Source organism: Cetorhinus maximus, chromosome 14 (assembly GCF_964194155.1).
Source record: "Cetorhinus maximus chromosome 14, sCetMax3.hap1.1, whole genome shotgun sequence".
Lineage (NCBI taxonomy): Eukaryota > Metazoa > Chordata > Chondrichthyes > Lamniformes > Cetorhinidae > Cetorhinus > Cetorhinus maximus.
In genome coordinates this window covers 15296838-15314656 of record NC_135892.1, presented here as the reverse complement: position 1 = coordinate 15314656, position 17819 = coordinate 15296838, and the positions used below count along the sequence as shown (strand labels likewise).

The following is a 17819-nucleotide window of genomic DNA, read 5'->3' as shown; positions in this document are numbered from 1 at the left end:
TTACGTAGACAAAAATGCTTTTTAAAGCAATCAAACCATCCTGTATAGGCTGAAAATCCTTTGGAAAGCAAAGGATAGGCACCTTCTGCACCACCTTCATTATCACTATTATCACCAGTAGCAACAGCACTATCCTCTTTACTACTTTCTATGTGCTGGTATGATTCAAGTGCTTTATTTCTAATGATTTGGCTATTAACTGGGGTCCTCCTTTGTTTCTGTTGCTCTATCCACACATTTAGTAACTTCTCCATCTCCTCCAAGTGTGAATCTCTCCTACTTAACAAAAGTTAACCTGGCAGTACGACTCCAGAAACACTAACACTGGCCCTTATTTTATCTTCAGACTACCTAATGTACCTGATTATAGATTCACTGACACTGTGTACACTGGCCAGCATGGTAGCACTTGCCCAAAAAGTGACAATATTAGATAGACTGAAAAATGGTGCAAGCGTCGTCACTTTTTTTAGGACATTTACTACTTGGCTCTGACTCAATCACAGAATCACAGAATTGTTATGGCGCAGGAGGCCAGTGGACCCATTGTGTCTGCACCAACTCCCCAAATAAGAATTATGACTTAGTGCTATTCTCATGCCTTTTCCCCATACTCTTGCATATTGTTTCTATTCAAATGATCATCTAATGCCCTCTTGAATGACTCAATTGAACCTGCCCCCACCACACTTCCAGGCAGTGCGTTCTAGACTCAGACCACTCGCTGTGTGAAAAAGATTTTTCTCTCATTTTTTAATACGGTACTGTACTGTACAGGCTTAAAGATTTCCTCGATACTGCACTGTGATCAGGAATTAAATCACAGCAACAAAGAACACCCATGTGCAAACAGTAACAGACGACACACGTGCAGTGCACATTTCCTACTGCAGGAAATACGCCACAGACACCTTGCTTTCTTTAATCTTCATTTAGGCAGTTTTTCTTTTTTTTGGTCCTGTATTTTCCAAAGTTGGCTCTTACAGTATTTTTTAGGCTTAAAACCACGGATTAGTGAACAGTTGGACCCGCAATGGGCGATCCAGTACAAAGACTTTTGCACAGGTAAATGAATTTGTGAAACAGGAAGTCACAAATGACAGGACTTTACTGTATTCAGCCACAATAACTGCGAAGCTCCTTTACCTTAACAAATACCCACTAACACTCAAACGTTTAGACTGGATACTTGGCCAAAATACTGGAAAGCCTCTGCTATCCACAGATAAGTGCATGCAGAGGGTAGACGAGGAGGAGAAGGAAAAAGTCAAAGTAGAAATGAATATAGATACACTGGCTAAATCAACAATTGATACTCACTGAGCTAAGAAATGCCCATAGAAGGTACTGCTTTGATTATATTTGAATTTTGCTCAATATTAAAATATTGAATTATTGAAATATTAAAAACATGTTTCAACACAGTCACTGAATATCACCACCATACATGGCATGTTTAAATATTAAAAATAAATCTGTATTTCCCCCAGCTGTGGTAAATATCATAAACCACATACACTGGGAAAAGTATGGTAATTAGCCATAATCCATAAAGGACCAGAGGCATCTCTCTCCATTAGAGAGAGACAATTGGTTATACATGAGTTGCAGGGTACCACTTCCAAGTGTAGGGTAAGGCAAGGAGGCAAATCTCCATGAACTACCACAACTGCTCCAGGGGTTGAACCCAAGCTGTTAGCATTATTCTGCATCACACTCTAGCCATCTAGCCAAGTGAGCTAACCAACCCCACACTAGGGAAAGTGCCATGCTCAGGTCCTGTTCTGGGATGAGTCATTTGATCCCAGCTGGGACAGATGCTGGCACACTACATTTGACCACCTGGAGTAGGAAAAAGATCAGCCAGGATTCCAACTCCTAGTTGTTATATATTGAATCCTGCCAGAAAGATGCCCCCAAATACCAGGTGAGATTGGGATCAGGAGACCATGACGCCACCTGACCCCTCCCTCCTCCCTAATGAATATCCTGATGTAGGTATCAGAGGGCAACCAACTACCATGCTGCAGTATAAATTTCTGTCAACATGACAGGAAGAAAACATTGGGTAAAAATAATAATTGTTGCTGAATTCTGGCTTTATTATTAAGTTTAAATTTCGATACAGGTGGGACTGCTTAACTTTCAAAAACCGTGGCTCAAGGAACAATGTTTGATGGTGACTATCAATACCGACAATGATAGAGTCATATTTCTGAGTGTCAAAATATGAATAAATGAAGGAAAAGGGGCACTTATTTCTGCCCAGAACTAGAAATTAACAAGCCGTTTGGAAACTTACCATACCAACAGTTTTAACAAACCTCAGGTCATCAAAAAGTCATCAGCCTGAAACGTTAACGCTGTTTCTCTCCACAGATTCTGCCTGACCTGAATATTATCCAGCATTTTCTGGTTTTATGCCATTATCAACGCCACAGGTGTTACAATTCCTGTAGAGACCGATAACTTAAAAAAAATTAATTTCTCAGCAACCAACAGAAATAAACCAAAAGACAGGATTTCACATTTTAAGACTGTTAATGTAACAAAAATTAAAATCAACATAAACCAAACACTTTCACATTAACTAACTAACACAATCGAGACATGTCTTACAGCCCCTTTCACTGTGCATCGCACTTCTGGCAGACATTTAACATTACAAGATTCAGTCCCAAGATGCTCTCAATTTTCCAGCAGGCTCACTTCTCCCTGCCACAACAGGTTGAATCCTCCAGTATCCTTCGAAAATCATCCCACTCCGAATAAACCGACTCGCACCAGCAAGGTCAGCAACTCCTTGTTCCTTAAACCTCCAAAGGTCCTGCCTTCTCCATCTTCTTTTCAGACAGAGAACCAGCTCTCACCAGCATTCTGCCTGGCTGTTAACACAAACACATTCTCCTACTGCTCTTCACAGCAGCTGCATTATCTCTTTCTCTCTCGGTCTGTGTCTCTGCATCCAAAAAGCAGCTGTCCCTTTTCCCGGTAAAGGTGTGAAAACTGTTACTTCATTTTCAATAAGTTTCAGTTTGAGTTTCTTCTTCATGACAACCAGATCTATGGCCTGTCTTGGCAAAGGTTTAATATGACCACCATCATCCCCTATCCAGACCATTCTGTTTCACCTTAAGTTAAAGACGGCTTTTTAAAACATAACTGTCTTATAAAGTCCCGCATTCATAACACAGGTGATACACTAGTTATAAAAGTGTTGAGATCAAGACAGAACACAATCACACCTTGGGTCTCCAAATGAATGAAAACACCTAGCACAAAACCAGAGTGTAGTTAATAATAGTTAGGGACCAGGAAAGCTTCCCTGTACATATAGCCAGATAGAATACCTAAAATAACTAGTTATTCTCAACAGAGACAGATATATTGCAACTGTTATGAACATCCAGGTTAAGGAGAAGAAAAAACTAAGCCAAGGTTCTAATACAATAAAACTTTTTATGACATACCTGATCTCCATCTGATGATGTCACCGAACTCATTTGCTGCGCTGCCACAGTCAGCATTTCTTCCCCCACTTGCAACCTTGGCCATAGTTAATGGTAATATGACCTGTTGTAGCTTATATCCACTGTTGAGTCAAAAAAGAAAAATCGGGCAAACTTCAGAGGTCCTTTTTCTCCAGCGTTCCCTCATGTACTTTGCCTCTATTTGGACCCACAACACCTAAATGAATCAGAGGGGAAATAATAAAGGATACCATAAAACAAAATATTTTGGAAACATATATATTTAAGAGTATTTGAAGGAAAATTTTACATTGCAGATTTTATACATTTGAAACTTTAAGTTAAATATACTGACAAGTCAACAGCACACCCTCCATACAATTTAAACAAAGAACTTGCATTTGGAAAGTTTCTTCCATATCTTCAATATGTCAACAGGCATAAGATTTTTTTTTTAAATTGATTTCACTATTATCTAGGCACAGGCTGTACCCAATTTGTACAGGGCAGGATCCCACAAACAGTAAATGAAATAAATGTCCACAATCAGCTTTGGTGGTGCCGGTTAAAGGATGAAAGTTGGTCAGCACAAAGAACTCCACTTCTTTGAAAAGGCGTCATGGGTTTTTTTTCACATTCATCAAAACATGAAACCTCAGGGAATCAAGGCATATGGGGAGCAGGTGGGAAAGTGGAGCTGAAGCCGAAGATCAAGCTGATCTTACTGAAGGGCAGAGCCGGCTCAATGGGCCGTAAGGTCTTCTCCTGCTCCTACTTCTTATGTTCCCAATGCATAATATAAGCTGTCACCAGTTCACGAATGCTGTGCAAATTCAAGGAGAGGGCAGCAATCACAAGACCAACCTTAGAGGTGATAGAAATCTCTTATCATAGCAACTCTACTTCTCTCAATGTAATCAAGTTATAGAATTAAAACAATCTCTTTCAAAAGAATGGTTTCAAAGTCAACCTTTATCATTTTAATTGAAACCATACCTACAAACATCCATTATTTTCTTTATACTAAACATGTTGTTTGTCTGTACAACAGCAAATTACATAAAATCTACAACACAGAAACATGTAATTCAGCCCATCTAATCTATGCCGGTAATTATGATTCACACAAGCCTCCTCCACAGTAAATACCTGTGCCCACCCTGCCCCCATAACCATTTATTCCCCTCTCCTTCATGTCTGCATTAAGTCTCCCTTAAATGCATTTGCATTACTGAGTAAAGAAATTGCTCCGTTTTTTAATTTGATATGTTAATGGTTACCTCTTGTTCCAGACTAACCCCCAAGTGGAAACAGTTTTCCTACATTCATCCTATCACTCCAGAATTTTAAAGAACTCTATTGGGTCTTCTCTTAGCCTACTAGCTGCAGCCTACTCAATGTGTCAGCCATGGATTAGCCGGTTACACTCTCGGCTCTGAATTAGAAGGTTGTAGGTTCAATTTGCACTCCAGGAATTGAGCACGAAAGTTTAGGCTGAAACTCCAATGCAGTACTAAGGGAGATATCTGTATTCCCAAATCTCTGTTCCTCTGCCCCATTTAGTTTCTCACTTCACAAGGAGTAAGTCGCCCCCTTATCCTTCCTAACAAATCCAACCACCTCATATTTTGCAATATTGAATTCTACTTGCCATTTATGCACCCGCTCTGCAAGCCTGTATGTTCTCCTGTATTTTGGCACAGTCCTCCATGTTATTTACTACACCCCATAAATTGGTATGAACAACAGTCATCCCAGTATGGACCCCAAAAGGTCAACACTTCCCACTAGTTCAAGAAACCTCCCTAAACACATACTAGTTGTTTTCTGTTTTAATCCAATCTATCTGGCCCCAGCTCCAGTTACTGCACTTAACAGTACTGAACTGATCTCTACTGCAGCAGTATTAGCATGCTACAATCGATCTCAGCTTCTCCAGGCTGGGGAGGTTGCCAAAGATGAGCCAAGCTTCCTGTTTCATACTGCTAGTGAACACTGTGTGGAAATCCGGTGAATCACAAATGCTCCAGCACAAAAACAGGTCATGCTGCCCATCGAATCTGAACCGGCATTGTTTTCCATGTTTCATCTTTGCTAATTCCACTCTTGTGTTCACTCCCCATTAACAATCCTCTTTTTAAAGAAACTATCAAAATCCCTTTGGGACCAGAATTAGTCTCGGTTCTGTAGCTCCCAACATCTGAATGGCCTTCTGAAACCCAATGTGTAGGTTTACATTTGAAAAATGGCTACTCAATCAAGATGGTGACTTGTCTGCAGTATGACACCCAACTAAGAGTTTTGACTTAGGTTAATACAGATTAATAATTGAGGGCCAGGCGGGTGTTGATCCAGGATGTACTTTAGTTGTGTCAAATCCTGGTAATTTTACAAATTCAAGCATATTCTAATTGAACAAATTGAACAGTCATTTTTATCACTCAGACACAATATAACATCTTTGGATTAACCCCAGTATCATTTTTTAACGCATCATTTCCATTTTCTCCCACAGAATCAGTACTCTCACCTCCACAGTCCAGAGACCTCGGCCCAAAATTTAGGCTTACAATCCCAGTGCAGAACTGAAGGAGTGCTGCACTGTCAGAGGTGCAGTCTTTCAAATGAGACTTTAAACCGTGGCTCTGCCTAGCCTCTCAGGTGGACATAAAAGATCCTATCGCACTATTCAAAAAAAGGAGTTTCTCCCAGTGTCCTGTCCAATATTTGCCACTCAATCAAGATCGTCAAAATAGATTATCTGCTCATTTATTTCACTGCTGCTTGTGGGATATTATGATGCACATTTTGGCTGCCACATTTCCTACAACACTAACTACATCTTTAGCTGTAAAGCACTTTGGGACATTCTAAGGTCATGAGTTCTAAGTTCTTTCTTTTCTTTTAGGTGAAGGCAGACTTGTTGCAGAATCACAAAATAAAAACAAAATACTGCAAATGCTGGAAATCTGGAAATACTCAGCCGGTCTAGCAGGATCTGTGGAGGGAGAAACAGAGTTAACGCTTCAAGTCAAATGTGACTCTTCAGAGTCTTTTGGGTCATATTCAACTTGAAACATTAACTCTGTTTCTCTCTCCACAGATGCCACCAGACCTGCTGAGTTTTGCCAGCACTTTTTGTTTCTATTTGTTGCAGAATCATCCCAACTACCCTGAGTGCTACCTGTAGCTTCAAATACTCAACAGGTTATTATTTCTCTCTACAATGTTGTCCTAACGATTTTGTATAATGCAGTAAATCCCACAGCAAATTATACACAATGTGGGCAGCATCTTTTGATCTATAAACGCTAGGATGAAATATTGATGATTGTATATCTGATACCAGTGCTGACATGAGTAGGAACAACTAGAACTAATTAATTTAAGATAACCCCATAAGAAGCTTACTGGCATTAAAGCATATTAACCTGTGGGTTTGTTTCCCTAAAAACACTTAGTGACATCCCTGTACTAGTATGGCAGGTGCCTTCACACTAGGCCCACAGTCCTCCAGAAATCTCTCAGCCCAGACTGTCCAATCCTTTAAACTCAGCTGTCTCAGCCCCATTCATACTTGTACTTCCTATTCACTGTTTTTTCCAGTTTGAAGTTTGTAGGGCTGAAGGTTTGGAAACGTGGATTTGGAGGATCAATCCCAAACCAGAACACCAAGATCTGTTAGGGTCAGCAATTTGAGATAAATGAAATTATAGTTGATTATATTATAATTAAAATTATATATAAAAAATTAACCATAGTTAAAAACCTTCTCCGAAATCTGAGGCCACACCATGCAGCCCACAAAGGCTGAGAACTCTCATGGTCTGCTTGAAAACTGGAGCTGAAGAGGCTGCAACACCACGCCCTGAAATGCATCCTAATGTGTAAACACTGGCGATCTCTGGTCCACAGGGAACCAAAACATACACAGTGTAGAAGCACCATGTCAAAGGAGAAGTTACTTCCTAGGTACTGGCAGTAGTCCAGAAAACTGTGGGACACAGCCTAATGTCCCTTTAACAAGTCACACAATCACTACCAAAACAGCAATAGTTGGAACTCCAAGGTCACAGATCCCTGCCCATTGTGTGCATTAATAGAAAAAAAATGGATATCAAAGCAAGACAGAGTTACAACTCATCATAAACTATGTCCTGGGAACATCAAAGACACAAACGTAGCATTAAAACCCAGCAGTATTTGTAATTTAAGAGTTTGATCTTCAGTTAGGAAATTAAAATAAGTTAGGAAAAAAGGAGAAATAAAGAATGTGACCACTACAGTGAGGCCTTATTAAAGGGGACAAACTTGGTTACCAGCTAATGAATGTGCGGCTTCCCACGAGTGTTCTAATTTCACTACATGACTGAATCACTGAGGCAGTCAGGTGATTTGATTTTTTTTAAACCAACTGTCACAGATTTCAGCAAAGACTACACCGAGGAAATGTACACACTAGATCATTCATTATACTGGCATTCATGTTTTACTTCTTCTTGCATACTTTATTTCGCCATGTTGCCTATTTGTTTCATTGTAGTCATATTAATAAAAAAGATGTTGAGACTCAGTGTGTCAGTGTTCTCCAATACAGCCAGCCCGTGACTGAGGCCTGGTTTTATTTTAAAAATATTTTCCAACTTAAACTTTAACTTAAACCAAGCTTTCTGGCTAGGGAAGCAAAAACAAATTCTGAGCCAGAGCTCCCACTACTCATCACTATTCAAAAACCCCTACTGAAGGTCAGTATATGGACACTGGGTAAAGACAGAAACAGACACATTGCAATGTCCCTCTTCAAATAGCTTTGAAGTGTTCATTTTAATCCTTCAGATCCAACTGCCACAAGCAGCAAGCAATTCTCATCAACTCTCACTCATAACAAATGCAGAATCCCTCCCCATCAACAAAAGAAAAATACAACTTACCCAACAAAAAACTCCAAGCTCCTTCAAAAACACAAAATCCATAGCAAATATTTCTCAGGCACCTACGCTTCACTTACCTTTCTGATGTTCACTTATCAGGCTAGTCTATTCCCCCCCTCCTACACACCACTTTCTTCCATGCCAGTGATACCTCTCTGCCACTCACTTCCTATTGTCAACACTATCACAGCGCTTAACTTTTCTTCCTCCACGTCCACCATCTATGCTCAAAGTTTAAACGCAGAGGCTCCAATTTCAGCTCCTTGGACTTTCCAGGTCTGCAGAGAACTGCTAAAGGCTATTTCCCTAATTAGTGAATAGACGTGATTGAAACTCTTTCGAGTTATCAACAGTCACAGATTGCAACTCTTCCAAGTACAATCACAGTTCTTGGTTTCCAGGAGTGGGACATGAACCCACAACCCTCTGATTCAAAGGCGAGGGTGCTATGAACTGAGCCACAGCTGACACCTCATAGACGCGATTGAAGGAGTACCAATCAGGGAGCAGCCTTCATCAGCCCATCCCAAGCCTAAGAAGTTTAAAGAGCTGGGATTGGACCAAAAGTAGAAGTCAGCACTGAAAACGGAGACCAGATTCAGTCTGTAGGACATCAACAGTAAGACCATTTTATTGCCCAATACAGGCGACCTCAGCCAGAAACAAAAAAGGTGACAACAACAACTAGATCCATCATCCAGCACTGCAGTCAAAGTTAGGGCCATCAGTGATAGTGCATCAGATAGAAAAATAGGTGCAAAATACGTTGAAGGAGTGTCATACGGACTCGAAACGTTAACTCTGTTTCTCTCTCCACAGATGCTGCCAGACCTGCTGAGTTTTTCCAGCATTTTCTGTTTTTATTACATTAAAAAGGTCTTACTGGTATCTACAATCACCAGTTATTTCAAAGTTCAATGCATTTCCAAACATGTTTTTTCTGTCCTAATTTTGACTGTTCTGCAAATGTTAATCCAAGCTGGGACACATTTCCATGATAGTCCTTCAGAATTTCACCCAAGTCACCTGCATGGGCTTGGACAATGAAATACTGACATGCTATTTGACTACGAAGGACATCATAGCCAATCCCAACTTTACCCAAGAAGTGCACAAACACACACTTCCAGTAAAGGTGGAAAGGAGGTCAGGGAGCAGCTGTCAGGAGCAGGAATTGTGACTACTTTTTCCTCCCTGTCTCACCCTGGTGCCATAACCAGCTAACTCAGTTCAGTTCAGAGAACGAACATGGAGCCTTTCTCATCTGTGCGCCTCACTGGATAAACTGAGCAGAGACAGCCAAAAACCACATGGTACTAAGCAATAGTTTCCATCTAATTCCATGCATTATTCCACAACCACATAATAACGGATTTTTTCTTTAAAAGTCACAGGCCAAGAGCAGAATACATAAAGCAATAGTTGAAGCATTTATCAATTATTTTTTTTTAAATCACCAATTAAAATTACCCTTTAACAAAAACATCCCTTTATTGTTCAAAATATGGACACGGTCAAAATCCTTTGCAATACATCATTACAAATCAGGAAATAGTCCCTGTCCATGCACATTCTCACCAACAGATTATGTTGCTATAGATAGCATTAACTGGGTTCATATTTTTTGTTGGGGGAATGTACTCCCTGAAGCAAGCACGACTTGAGATTAATGACCAACTTAATTATGCTCTCACACAGAACTTCTTATAAATGCTGCCTGTTGTGTTCTGCAGTGACTAAACCTTTATTCTGCTGAATAAAGTGGAATTTCATAATTAGCAGTCAAAATGCTGTGACCAGCAAGTTCATGCTGAACTGTGCACCCAGAAGGAGACTTCAAACCAGCAGCACTTATTCAGGGGGTGGACTGCACGTGACATTAAAATTTTGTAGTCTGAAGGATTCGGAAGTGATTGGGTTAACAAGACAGAGGGAAGAGCAATAACCAGTTCAGCACGCTTCCATCTATTCATCACAGTTTCAAAATGCAGACATTGCACTGCATTTTTACAACTTGTCAGACATAAAAAAAAATCAAAAAAACACAACACCAGGAAAAAATATAGTCCTGTGACATTTCACTTTCCAAGCAGTGTGCTTTTTCAAATGTCCACATTTACATAATTCAACCAAAACTAAATATCAGAAATGAATATGAAAAACACTCATGTCGGTGCTGGGGTATCTGATACTCCCAGTACCCCAAGCAAACATGCTTCATACAGTGAGCACAGGAAAGAATTATAAAACCGGACAAGGAGGTGGGGAGAGTCGGGGGCATCACTCTCAGACCAAATCCTATCCTCATCCAACACCCCTAAACGCAATTTCCAGCAGAAGTCATTGAACAGTAATCAGAAACCCAGTCTAATCTTTCCCCTCCCTAGCCCAGGGACACCAGAGGCCCAAAGGAGCAGTGCAGCTGCCAACCTAACTAAGATCTGCTAAGCTAATGCAGTTCATATTTTAGATCAAACCAGCAACTCTTCTGGTTTAAAGTTCAGTTCCATAGTTTACTTACTGACATCCAGACAGTCTGCACATCAAGCAACCTTCAGTCTAGCACAAGCAGCAGTTAAGATCTGCCACTAATCTTTTATACAGCACGCAGTGTTTGATAAATTCCACACGCAAGGTCGCTACCCAGAATGAATTTGATCTGTAGTGCTTAATTTCTGCCACTAGGGAGCACAATGAGAGAAGTTGAGCACAAAAAGAACACTAAAGTGATTCATTTGGATCAGCCAACACCCACTCCAGGAAAAATAAGATTCACTGAAAACTTGAGTGTAACATAGGAAATGTTTCCTCATACTGAGAGCTGTTTAACTTCCCCAGCTTAGTGCTGAGGGCCCAGGCACATGAACTTCTCCCAAATCGCTGTTGCCCCTGTAACTAGCTGCTGGGAGATGGCAATGATACCTAGACACAATTTTTCCCTCTGATTTTCTTCAATCTTCTCTTCCCCCAACCATTAGAACAGAGCAATATTGCAATTTTTCAACTCAACTGCACACCAGGAGCCAAGCCTATGAACCTCCATGCTCTGCTGTATTGTGTATTACTGAATGGATGTTCGGGGCACACAATTCCTAAACTGCTAGTTCCACTTACGTACAAACATGAATTAGGAACAGGAGTAGGCCACTCAGCCTCTGAGTCTGCTCATGGCTGACCTGATTGTAACCTCCACTCCACACTCCTGCCTACCCCCAATAACCTTTCACCCCCTAGTTAATCAAGAATCTATCTAGCTCTGCCTTCAAAATATCCAAAGACTCTGCTTCCACTGCCTTTTGAGGAAGAGAGTTCCAAAGACTCACGACCTTCAGAGAAAAAAATTCTCATCTGTCTTAAATGAGTAACCCCTTATTTTTAAACCTCTAGTTCTAGATTCTCCCACTAGAGGAAACACGCTGCTTAGACTCATCAGGATCTTAAGATTTCAATCAAGTCGCCTCTTACTCTTCTAAACTCCAATGGATACAAGCCTAGTATGTCCAATCCTTCCTTGTAAGGCCCATTCCTGGTATGTCTAGTGAACCTTCTCTGAACTACTTATAGCTAATGATTTACATCCTTCCTTAAATAAGGAGACCACTACTGTACACGTACTCCAGATGTGGTCTCACGAGTGCCCTGTATAATTGAAGCATAACGTCCCTACTTTTGTAATCAATTCCCCTCGCAATAAACTGTACCATTCTTTTAGCTTTCCTAATTACTAACTGTACTTCTTAGTACCTTTGCCCCTTTGTGATCCTTTGTGATCCTTTGGATTTGTTTAACAAGACTAACTCCTGAGTTTACAAAATAAGTTAAACTGAGCTGCACCTGACTTTGTGTAAAAGAGAAAAAAATGTTCTGGAAAAGGCTCAAGCATAAAAATGGAAAACAGAGGAATAAACAAGTAAAAGGAAAATACAAATTAGTAAGAGAAAATATAGACAAATGTGAGAGTCAGATAAAACAGAGAGAAGAATCAATTTTCAGTATGCTGGAGCTATTTATCGAAATCTCATGTCCAAAGGGGTTCTATAGTTTCAGCCTCACTCCTAAAGATGTTTTTCACATATAAGATTACCTGTCTGGATGTTAAACAAATTACAAAGGAAATTCAAAGCAATCACCTGCAAATGTTACTTTGATAAAATGAGTGTAGTCCACTCCAATATAAAATAAGAGAAAGAACATGCAGGGTTATGGGGATAAGGCAGGGGAGTGGGACTAGATAGAATACTCTTTCAGAGAGCCAGTGCAGACTTGATGGGCCAAATGGCCTCCTTCTGCAGAAGATTCTGTAATTTAAAACTGTGCTTCATAACCAGTGATTTTCACCTACACTATGTACAGATTGTCAAACATGAGATGGCACACAAATGATCCAAATTCACATTTTTTTAGCATTTTGGTGTTACTTACTTCACCCAATTAAAATTATTAGAAAATTTTATAGTCGTAAGAAACAATTTTGATTAATCAGGAGTAGCTACAGTGCTATTAACATGATAAAATATTACAAAACACTTCATAGAGGCAAAAATAACTAAAGAATGATGCAATGTTTCATGCCACAATCAACAAAGCAGCCTAGCATAGTTTCTGATGTCATTAAGCTAGAAATATGTATTATACTGTTAGTATAAATTTTGCATGATTTTTTACTAATATGGCTTTATTTTTGCTAAAAAATTTTATTGTTAAAAACTAGAAAAGTATAGCACTGTATAAACCAATAAAAAGCCAATCCAGACTACCAACTCTAATTCACAAAGCTGATAGCAAATTAAGGACTCTAAAACTACAGGTGAATCTGTTTGACTTAATGCATTGAGCAGTAGACGCAGTGTTATTGAATATTGTTAAGGCAGAGGTAGATAAATTTTTGACTAACAAGGGAATCAAAGGATATTAGGGGTAGGGGGGATAGTGGTGTTGAGGCCACAATCAAATCAGCCATGATCTTATTAAATGGGGGAGCGCTCCTGCTCCTAACTGGCATGTTCATATATCTTTGAGCACCAAATGTCTCAAGATAAAATCCCAGTTCCACAAGCAACAAAAAAGTTATGTTGAAAGTGCAATGTGATTTCGTTCTAAATGAGGCTAGAAATATTAATTCTTGAATAGCACACTTTGGCAGTGAAAGATAGCAATCTTAGGAATAAAACAAGTGATAAAAGCAAAAAACTGCAGATGCTGGAAATCCAAAATAAAAATAAAAATACCTGGGAAATCTCAGCAGGTCTGACAGCATCTGCGGAGAGGAAGACAGTTAATGTTTCGAGTCCATATGACTCTTCAACAGAACGTTCTGTTGAAGAGTCATACGGACTCGAAACGTTAACTGTCTTCCTCTCCGCAGATGCAATAAAAAAAGTGACATGTTTTCAACATGACTTCAAGGAAAACCACAATTGCTTATTGTTGTTAGAAACTGAAAGCAAATTACTTGGTATTTCTAACACAAATTGTTTTATGGTCATGGCAAAAGTTGTCATTGCTCTAGCTCCAGAAATGAAGTCACAAAGGACACCAGTAGTCTCTTGAATGCACTTGTATTAATATAACACTAATAAAAATGAAAAACGTCCCAAACACTTCACAGAACAACAAAATAGAAACATAGAAAATTGGAGAAGGAGTAGGTCATTCGGCCCTTCGAGCCTGCTCCGCCATTCAATATGATCATGGCTAATCCTCTATCTCAACGGTATACTCCTGCTCTCTCCCCATACCTCTTGGTCCCTTCAGAGTCTAGAAATCTATCTATTTTCTCCTTAAGTATATTCAGTGACTTGGCCTCCACAGCCTTCTGTGGCAGAGAATTCCATAGGTTCACCACACGGAGTGAAGGGGTTTCTCCTCATCTCAGTCCTAAATGGCCTACCCCGTATCCTGAGGTTGTGACCGCTTGTTCTGACCCCCCCACCCACCAGCCAGAGGAACCATCATCCCTGCATCCAGCCTGTCCATCCCTGTCAGAATTTTATACGTTTCAATGAGATCTCCTCTCATTCTTCTAAACTCCAGTGAATACAGGCCTAGTCGACCCAATCTCTCCTGAACATTAGAGCAATTTAGGGATCTGGGACCAAAGGTATAGTCAAGTGGTAGGTTTTATGAAGACAGTCAAAATGGAGACAGGACCCAGAAACAGAGGAGAAGGGCATGGGGTGGAGGGAAGGGGGAAAACAGAGGAAGAGAATTTCAGTAAGTCGGAGCCAGGCAGCTGTAAGTTCTGCTACTGATGGAGCAAGAGAGGCATCACACAGACCAGAGTAAAAGGTGAAAATCACTCTCTGCCATTAAATCAATACAATTGCTCAGAAAACTGGAACTCCTGGTTTGGCGACATTGTCGCTTTTGGTTTGACCCCTTGTCAACATCTTAATTTTACCCTCATCCCAGGTCTTTCTTGACATTCTGATCAGATTGCAGATCATTGTGACACAGTGGAATAACTTTGAGCTATACAGATGAGGGAAATCCCAGATTCCACACAATGTCTGTGCCGATCTCAGTCTGCATGTCACAGTATTTGCATGGGATGGCATGGGGTGGGATGGCATGGGGTGGAATAGAAAACAATCATCTCCTGCTCATTGCACAGTAATCCCAGCTAGAGGCGGACATGTTAGGGAGGATGTGAAGACATTAAAGAGGGTTCAGAAACGATTCACGAGAATGGTTCCAGGGATGAGGAGCTTTCGTTATGTGGATAAATTGGAGAAGCTGGGACTGCCTTCCTTGAAAATGAGAAAGTTGGGAGGAGATTTGATAGAGGTTTTCAAATTAATGAGGGGGTCTGGACAGAGTAGATAGAGAGAAACTGTTCCCATTGCTGAAGGATCAAGAACCAGAGAGCACAGATTTAAGGTAATTGGCAAGAAACACCGGCAACATGAAGAAAAACTTCTTCACGCAGTGAACGGTTAGGATCTGGAATACACTGCCTGACAGTGTGGTGGAGGCAGGTTCAATCAAGGCTTTCAAAGGGAAATGGGTAATTATCTGAAGAGGAAAAACGTGCAGGGCTACAGGGAGAAGGCAGAGGAGTGGCACTTAGTGAACTGCTGCTGCAGAGAGCCAGTACGGACACAAGCTGTATGGCCTCCTTCTGTGCTGCAACTGTTCTATGATTCTTGGAGGTGAGCACAAGGCTGACCTCAGCTGTGACATCTCTAGGGTTAATCATCCTGCTCACAAGAACTACTATACAGCTGAGAAGCTAGAGTGAAAACAGCACACAGGATCTGTACACCAGCAAGGAAACAATCTGCTGAGGTTATTAATCAAGCCTTGATGATTGTTTTACAACTCCAAGAGCAGTAATCTCACAACTCAGCTGTAATGTTACATCACAAGATCACCCTGTCACTTTTTTGAAAGCGTTATCTCTATCCAGTTCATGTGCACTGAGACGCTGAGACTGATGACTACAACCACAATTCCCCCAAGTCCACGACTCCCTCCCATCCATGCTGCATCCACCAACAAATTAAAGGCAGAAAATGCTGAAGATACAACAATCCGTCAACAGAGGACAAAGCAAATGTCCAGCTTTCTGTTCTTGACAAGAAATTTACATTTGAAATATCAAATTGCCTTTTCTCTTTTCTAACATAAATCTGCCAATTATTTCCTGATTTTATTCTAGATTCCTAGCATGACTCAATTCTTTTCATTTCCCCAACTCATGACAAAGGAAAGCTTACTATTAATGCCCTCCCGACCTTCTTAACCCACCCACCTGCCTCACATGGAATAACATGCAGAGGGCAAAACTCACTTATCAATGTAAACTAAGCACCACCTGGTGGGTAGCCCAGGCACCCATCCACCGCAACCCGGGCACCCGCCTGCTGACCCACCGCGACCCGGGCACCCACCCGCTGACCCACCGTGACCCGGGCACCCGCCCGCTGACCCACCGCGACCTGGGCACCTGCCCGCTGACCCACCGTGACCAGGGCACCTGCCCGCTGACCCACCGCGACCTGGGCACCCTCCCACTGACCCACCGCAACCCAGGCACCCACCCACTGACCCACCACAACCTTGCACCCTCCCGCTGACCCACAACCTTGCACCCACCCATTGACCCACCACAACCTTGCACCCAACCATTGACCCACCACAACCTTGCACCCTCCCACTGACCCACCGCAACCCAGGCACCCACCCACTGACCCACCGCAACCCAGGCACCCACCCACTGACCCACTGCAACCCAGGCACCCACCCACTGACCCACCGCAACCCAGGCACCCACCCACTGACCCACCACAACCTTGCACCCACCCATTGACCCACCACAACCTTGCACCCACCCATTGACCCACCACAACCTTGCACCCTCCCACTGACCCAGCGCAACCCAGGCACCCACCCACTGACCCACCACAACCTTGCACCCTCCCACTGACCCACCGCAACCCAGGCACCCACCCACTGACCCACCGCAACCCAGGCACCCACCCACTGACCCACCGCAACCCAGGCACCCACCCACTGACCCACCGCAACCCAGGCACCCACCCACTGACCCACCGCAACCCAGGCACCCACCCACTGACCCACCGCAACCCAGGCACCCACCCACTGACCCACCGCAACCCAGGCACCCACCCACTGACCCACCGCAACCCAGGCACCCACCCACTGACCCACCACAACCTTGCACCCACCCATTGACCCACCACAACCTTGCACCCACCCATTGACCCACCACAACCTTGCACCCTCCCACTGACCCACCGCAACCCAGGCACCCACCCACTGACCCAGTGCGACCCGGATACCCAGTGAACCGGCCTCTGCCCCTCAGGCCCCCGCTCGGCCTTTGCTTTTTTCCTCTCGCTTCTCGCTCACTGACGGATCCCGGATTTTCCCTGAAGCGGACACGATCCCGGAATTTCGGGGCTGGTAGGAACCGCCTGACTTACCCCGTGGCTGCGCTTCAGTCTCCCCTCAGTCTGGGCCGGGCTGCGCTGCGGTTCCCGCCCTCGGGCTGCGGGCTCCGTTTTGCGGTTTCCGCTCCGCAAAATTCCGCGGCTTCCAGCGGCCGCGACTCCAACATGGCGCCCGGGTCACATGACAGCGCCTGTCAATCAAAGTGGCAGCGACTCGCGCACACTGGGGTCAACCCAGGGTCAATCAGCAACCCAGGGTCAACCTAAGGTCAACTCAGGGTCAATCAGCAACCCAAATGTCAACCTAGGGGTCAACTCAGGGCCAATCAGCAATTCAGGGGTCAACCTAGAGTCAATCAGCAACTCAGGGGTCAACCTAGGGGTCAACCCAAGGTCTATCTGCAACCTAGGAATCAACCTGGGGGCCAATCCACAGGCTAGGGGGTCAACCCAGGAGTCAATCCACAAACCTGGGGACCACAGCCCAGAGATCAACTACAATC

At 42.6% G+C, this 17819-nt stretch overlaps 1 protein-coding gene across 7 annotated transcripts in view; it reads right to left on the bottom strand.

The window, feature by feature from the left end:
• The window catches only part of utrn (utrophin), a 630893-nt gene extending 613394 nt beyond the window's left edge, over positions 1-17499 (bottom strand). For 5 of the 7 annotated variants that reach the window (XM_078556557.1, XM_078556553.1, XM_078556558.1 and 2 more), the window contains exons 1-2: positions 17350-17499; positions 3471-3687 (exon numbers count right to left, since the gene is read on the bottom strand). In XM_078556557.1, the coding sequence (XP_078412683.1) occupies positions 3471-3555 (85 nt within the window). In that variant the 5' untranslated portion in view covers positions 3556-3687; positions 17350-17499. Of the gene's footprint in view, positions 1-3470; positions 3688-10922; positions 11032-17349 lie in introns of those variants that run through there. The other 2 variants (XM_078556554.1, XM_078556559.1) reach the window with 2 other exon arrangements.
• Between the last annotated feature and the right edge of the window lie 320 nt (positions 17500-17819).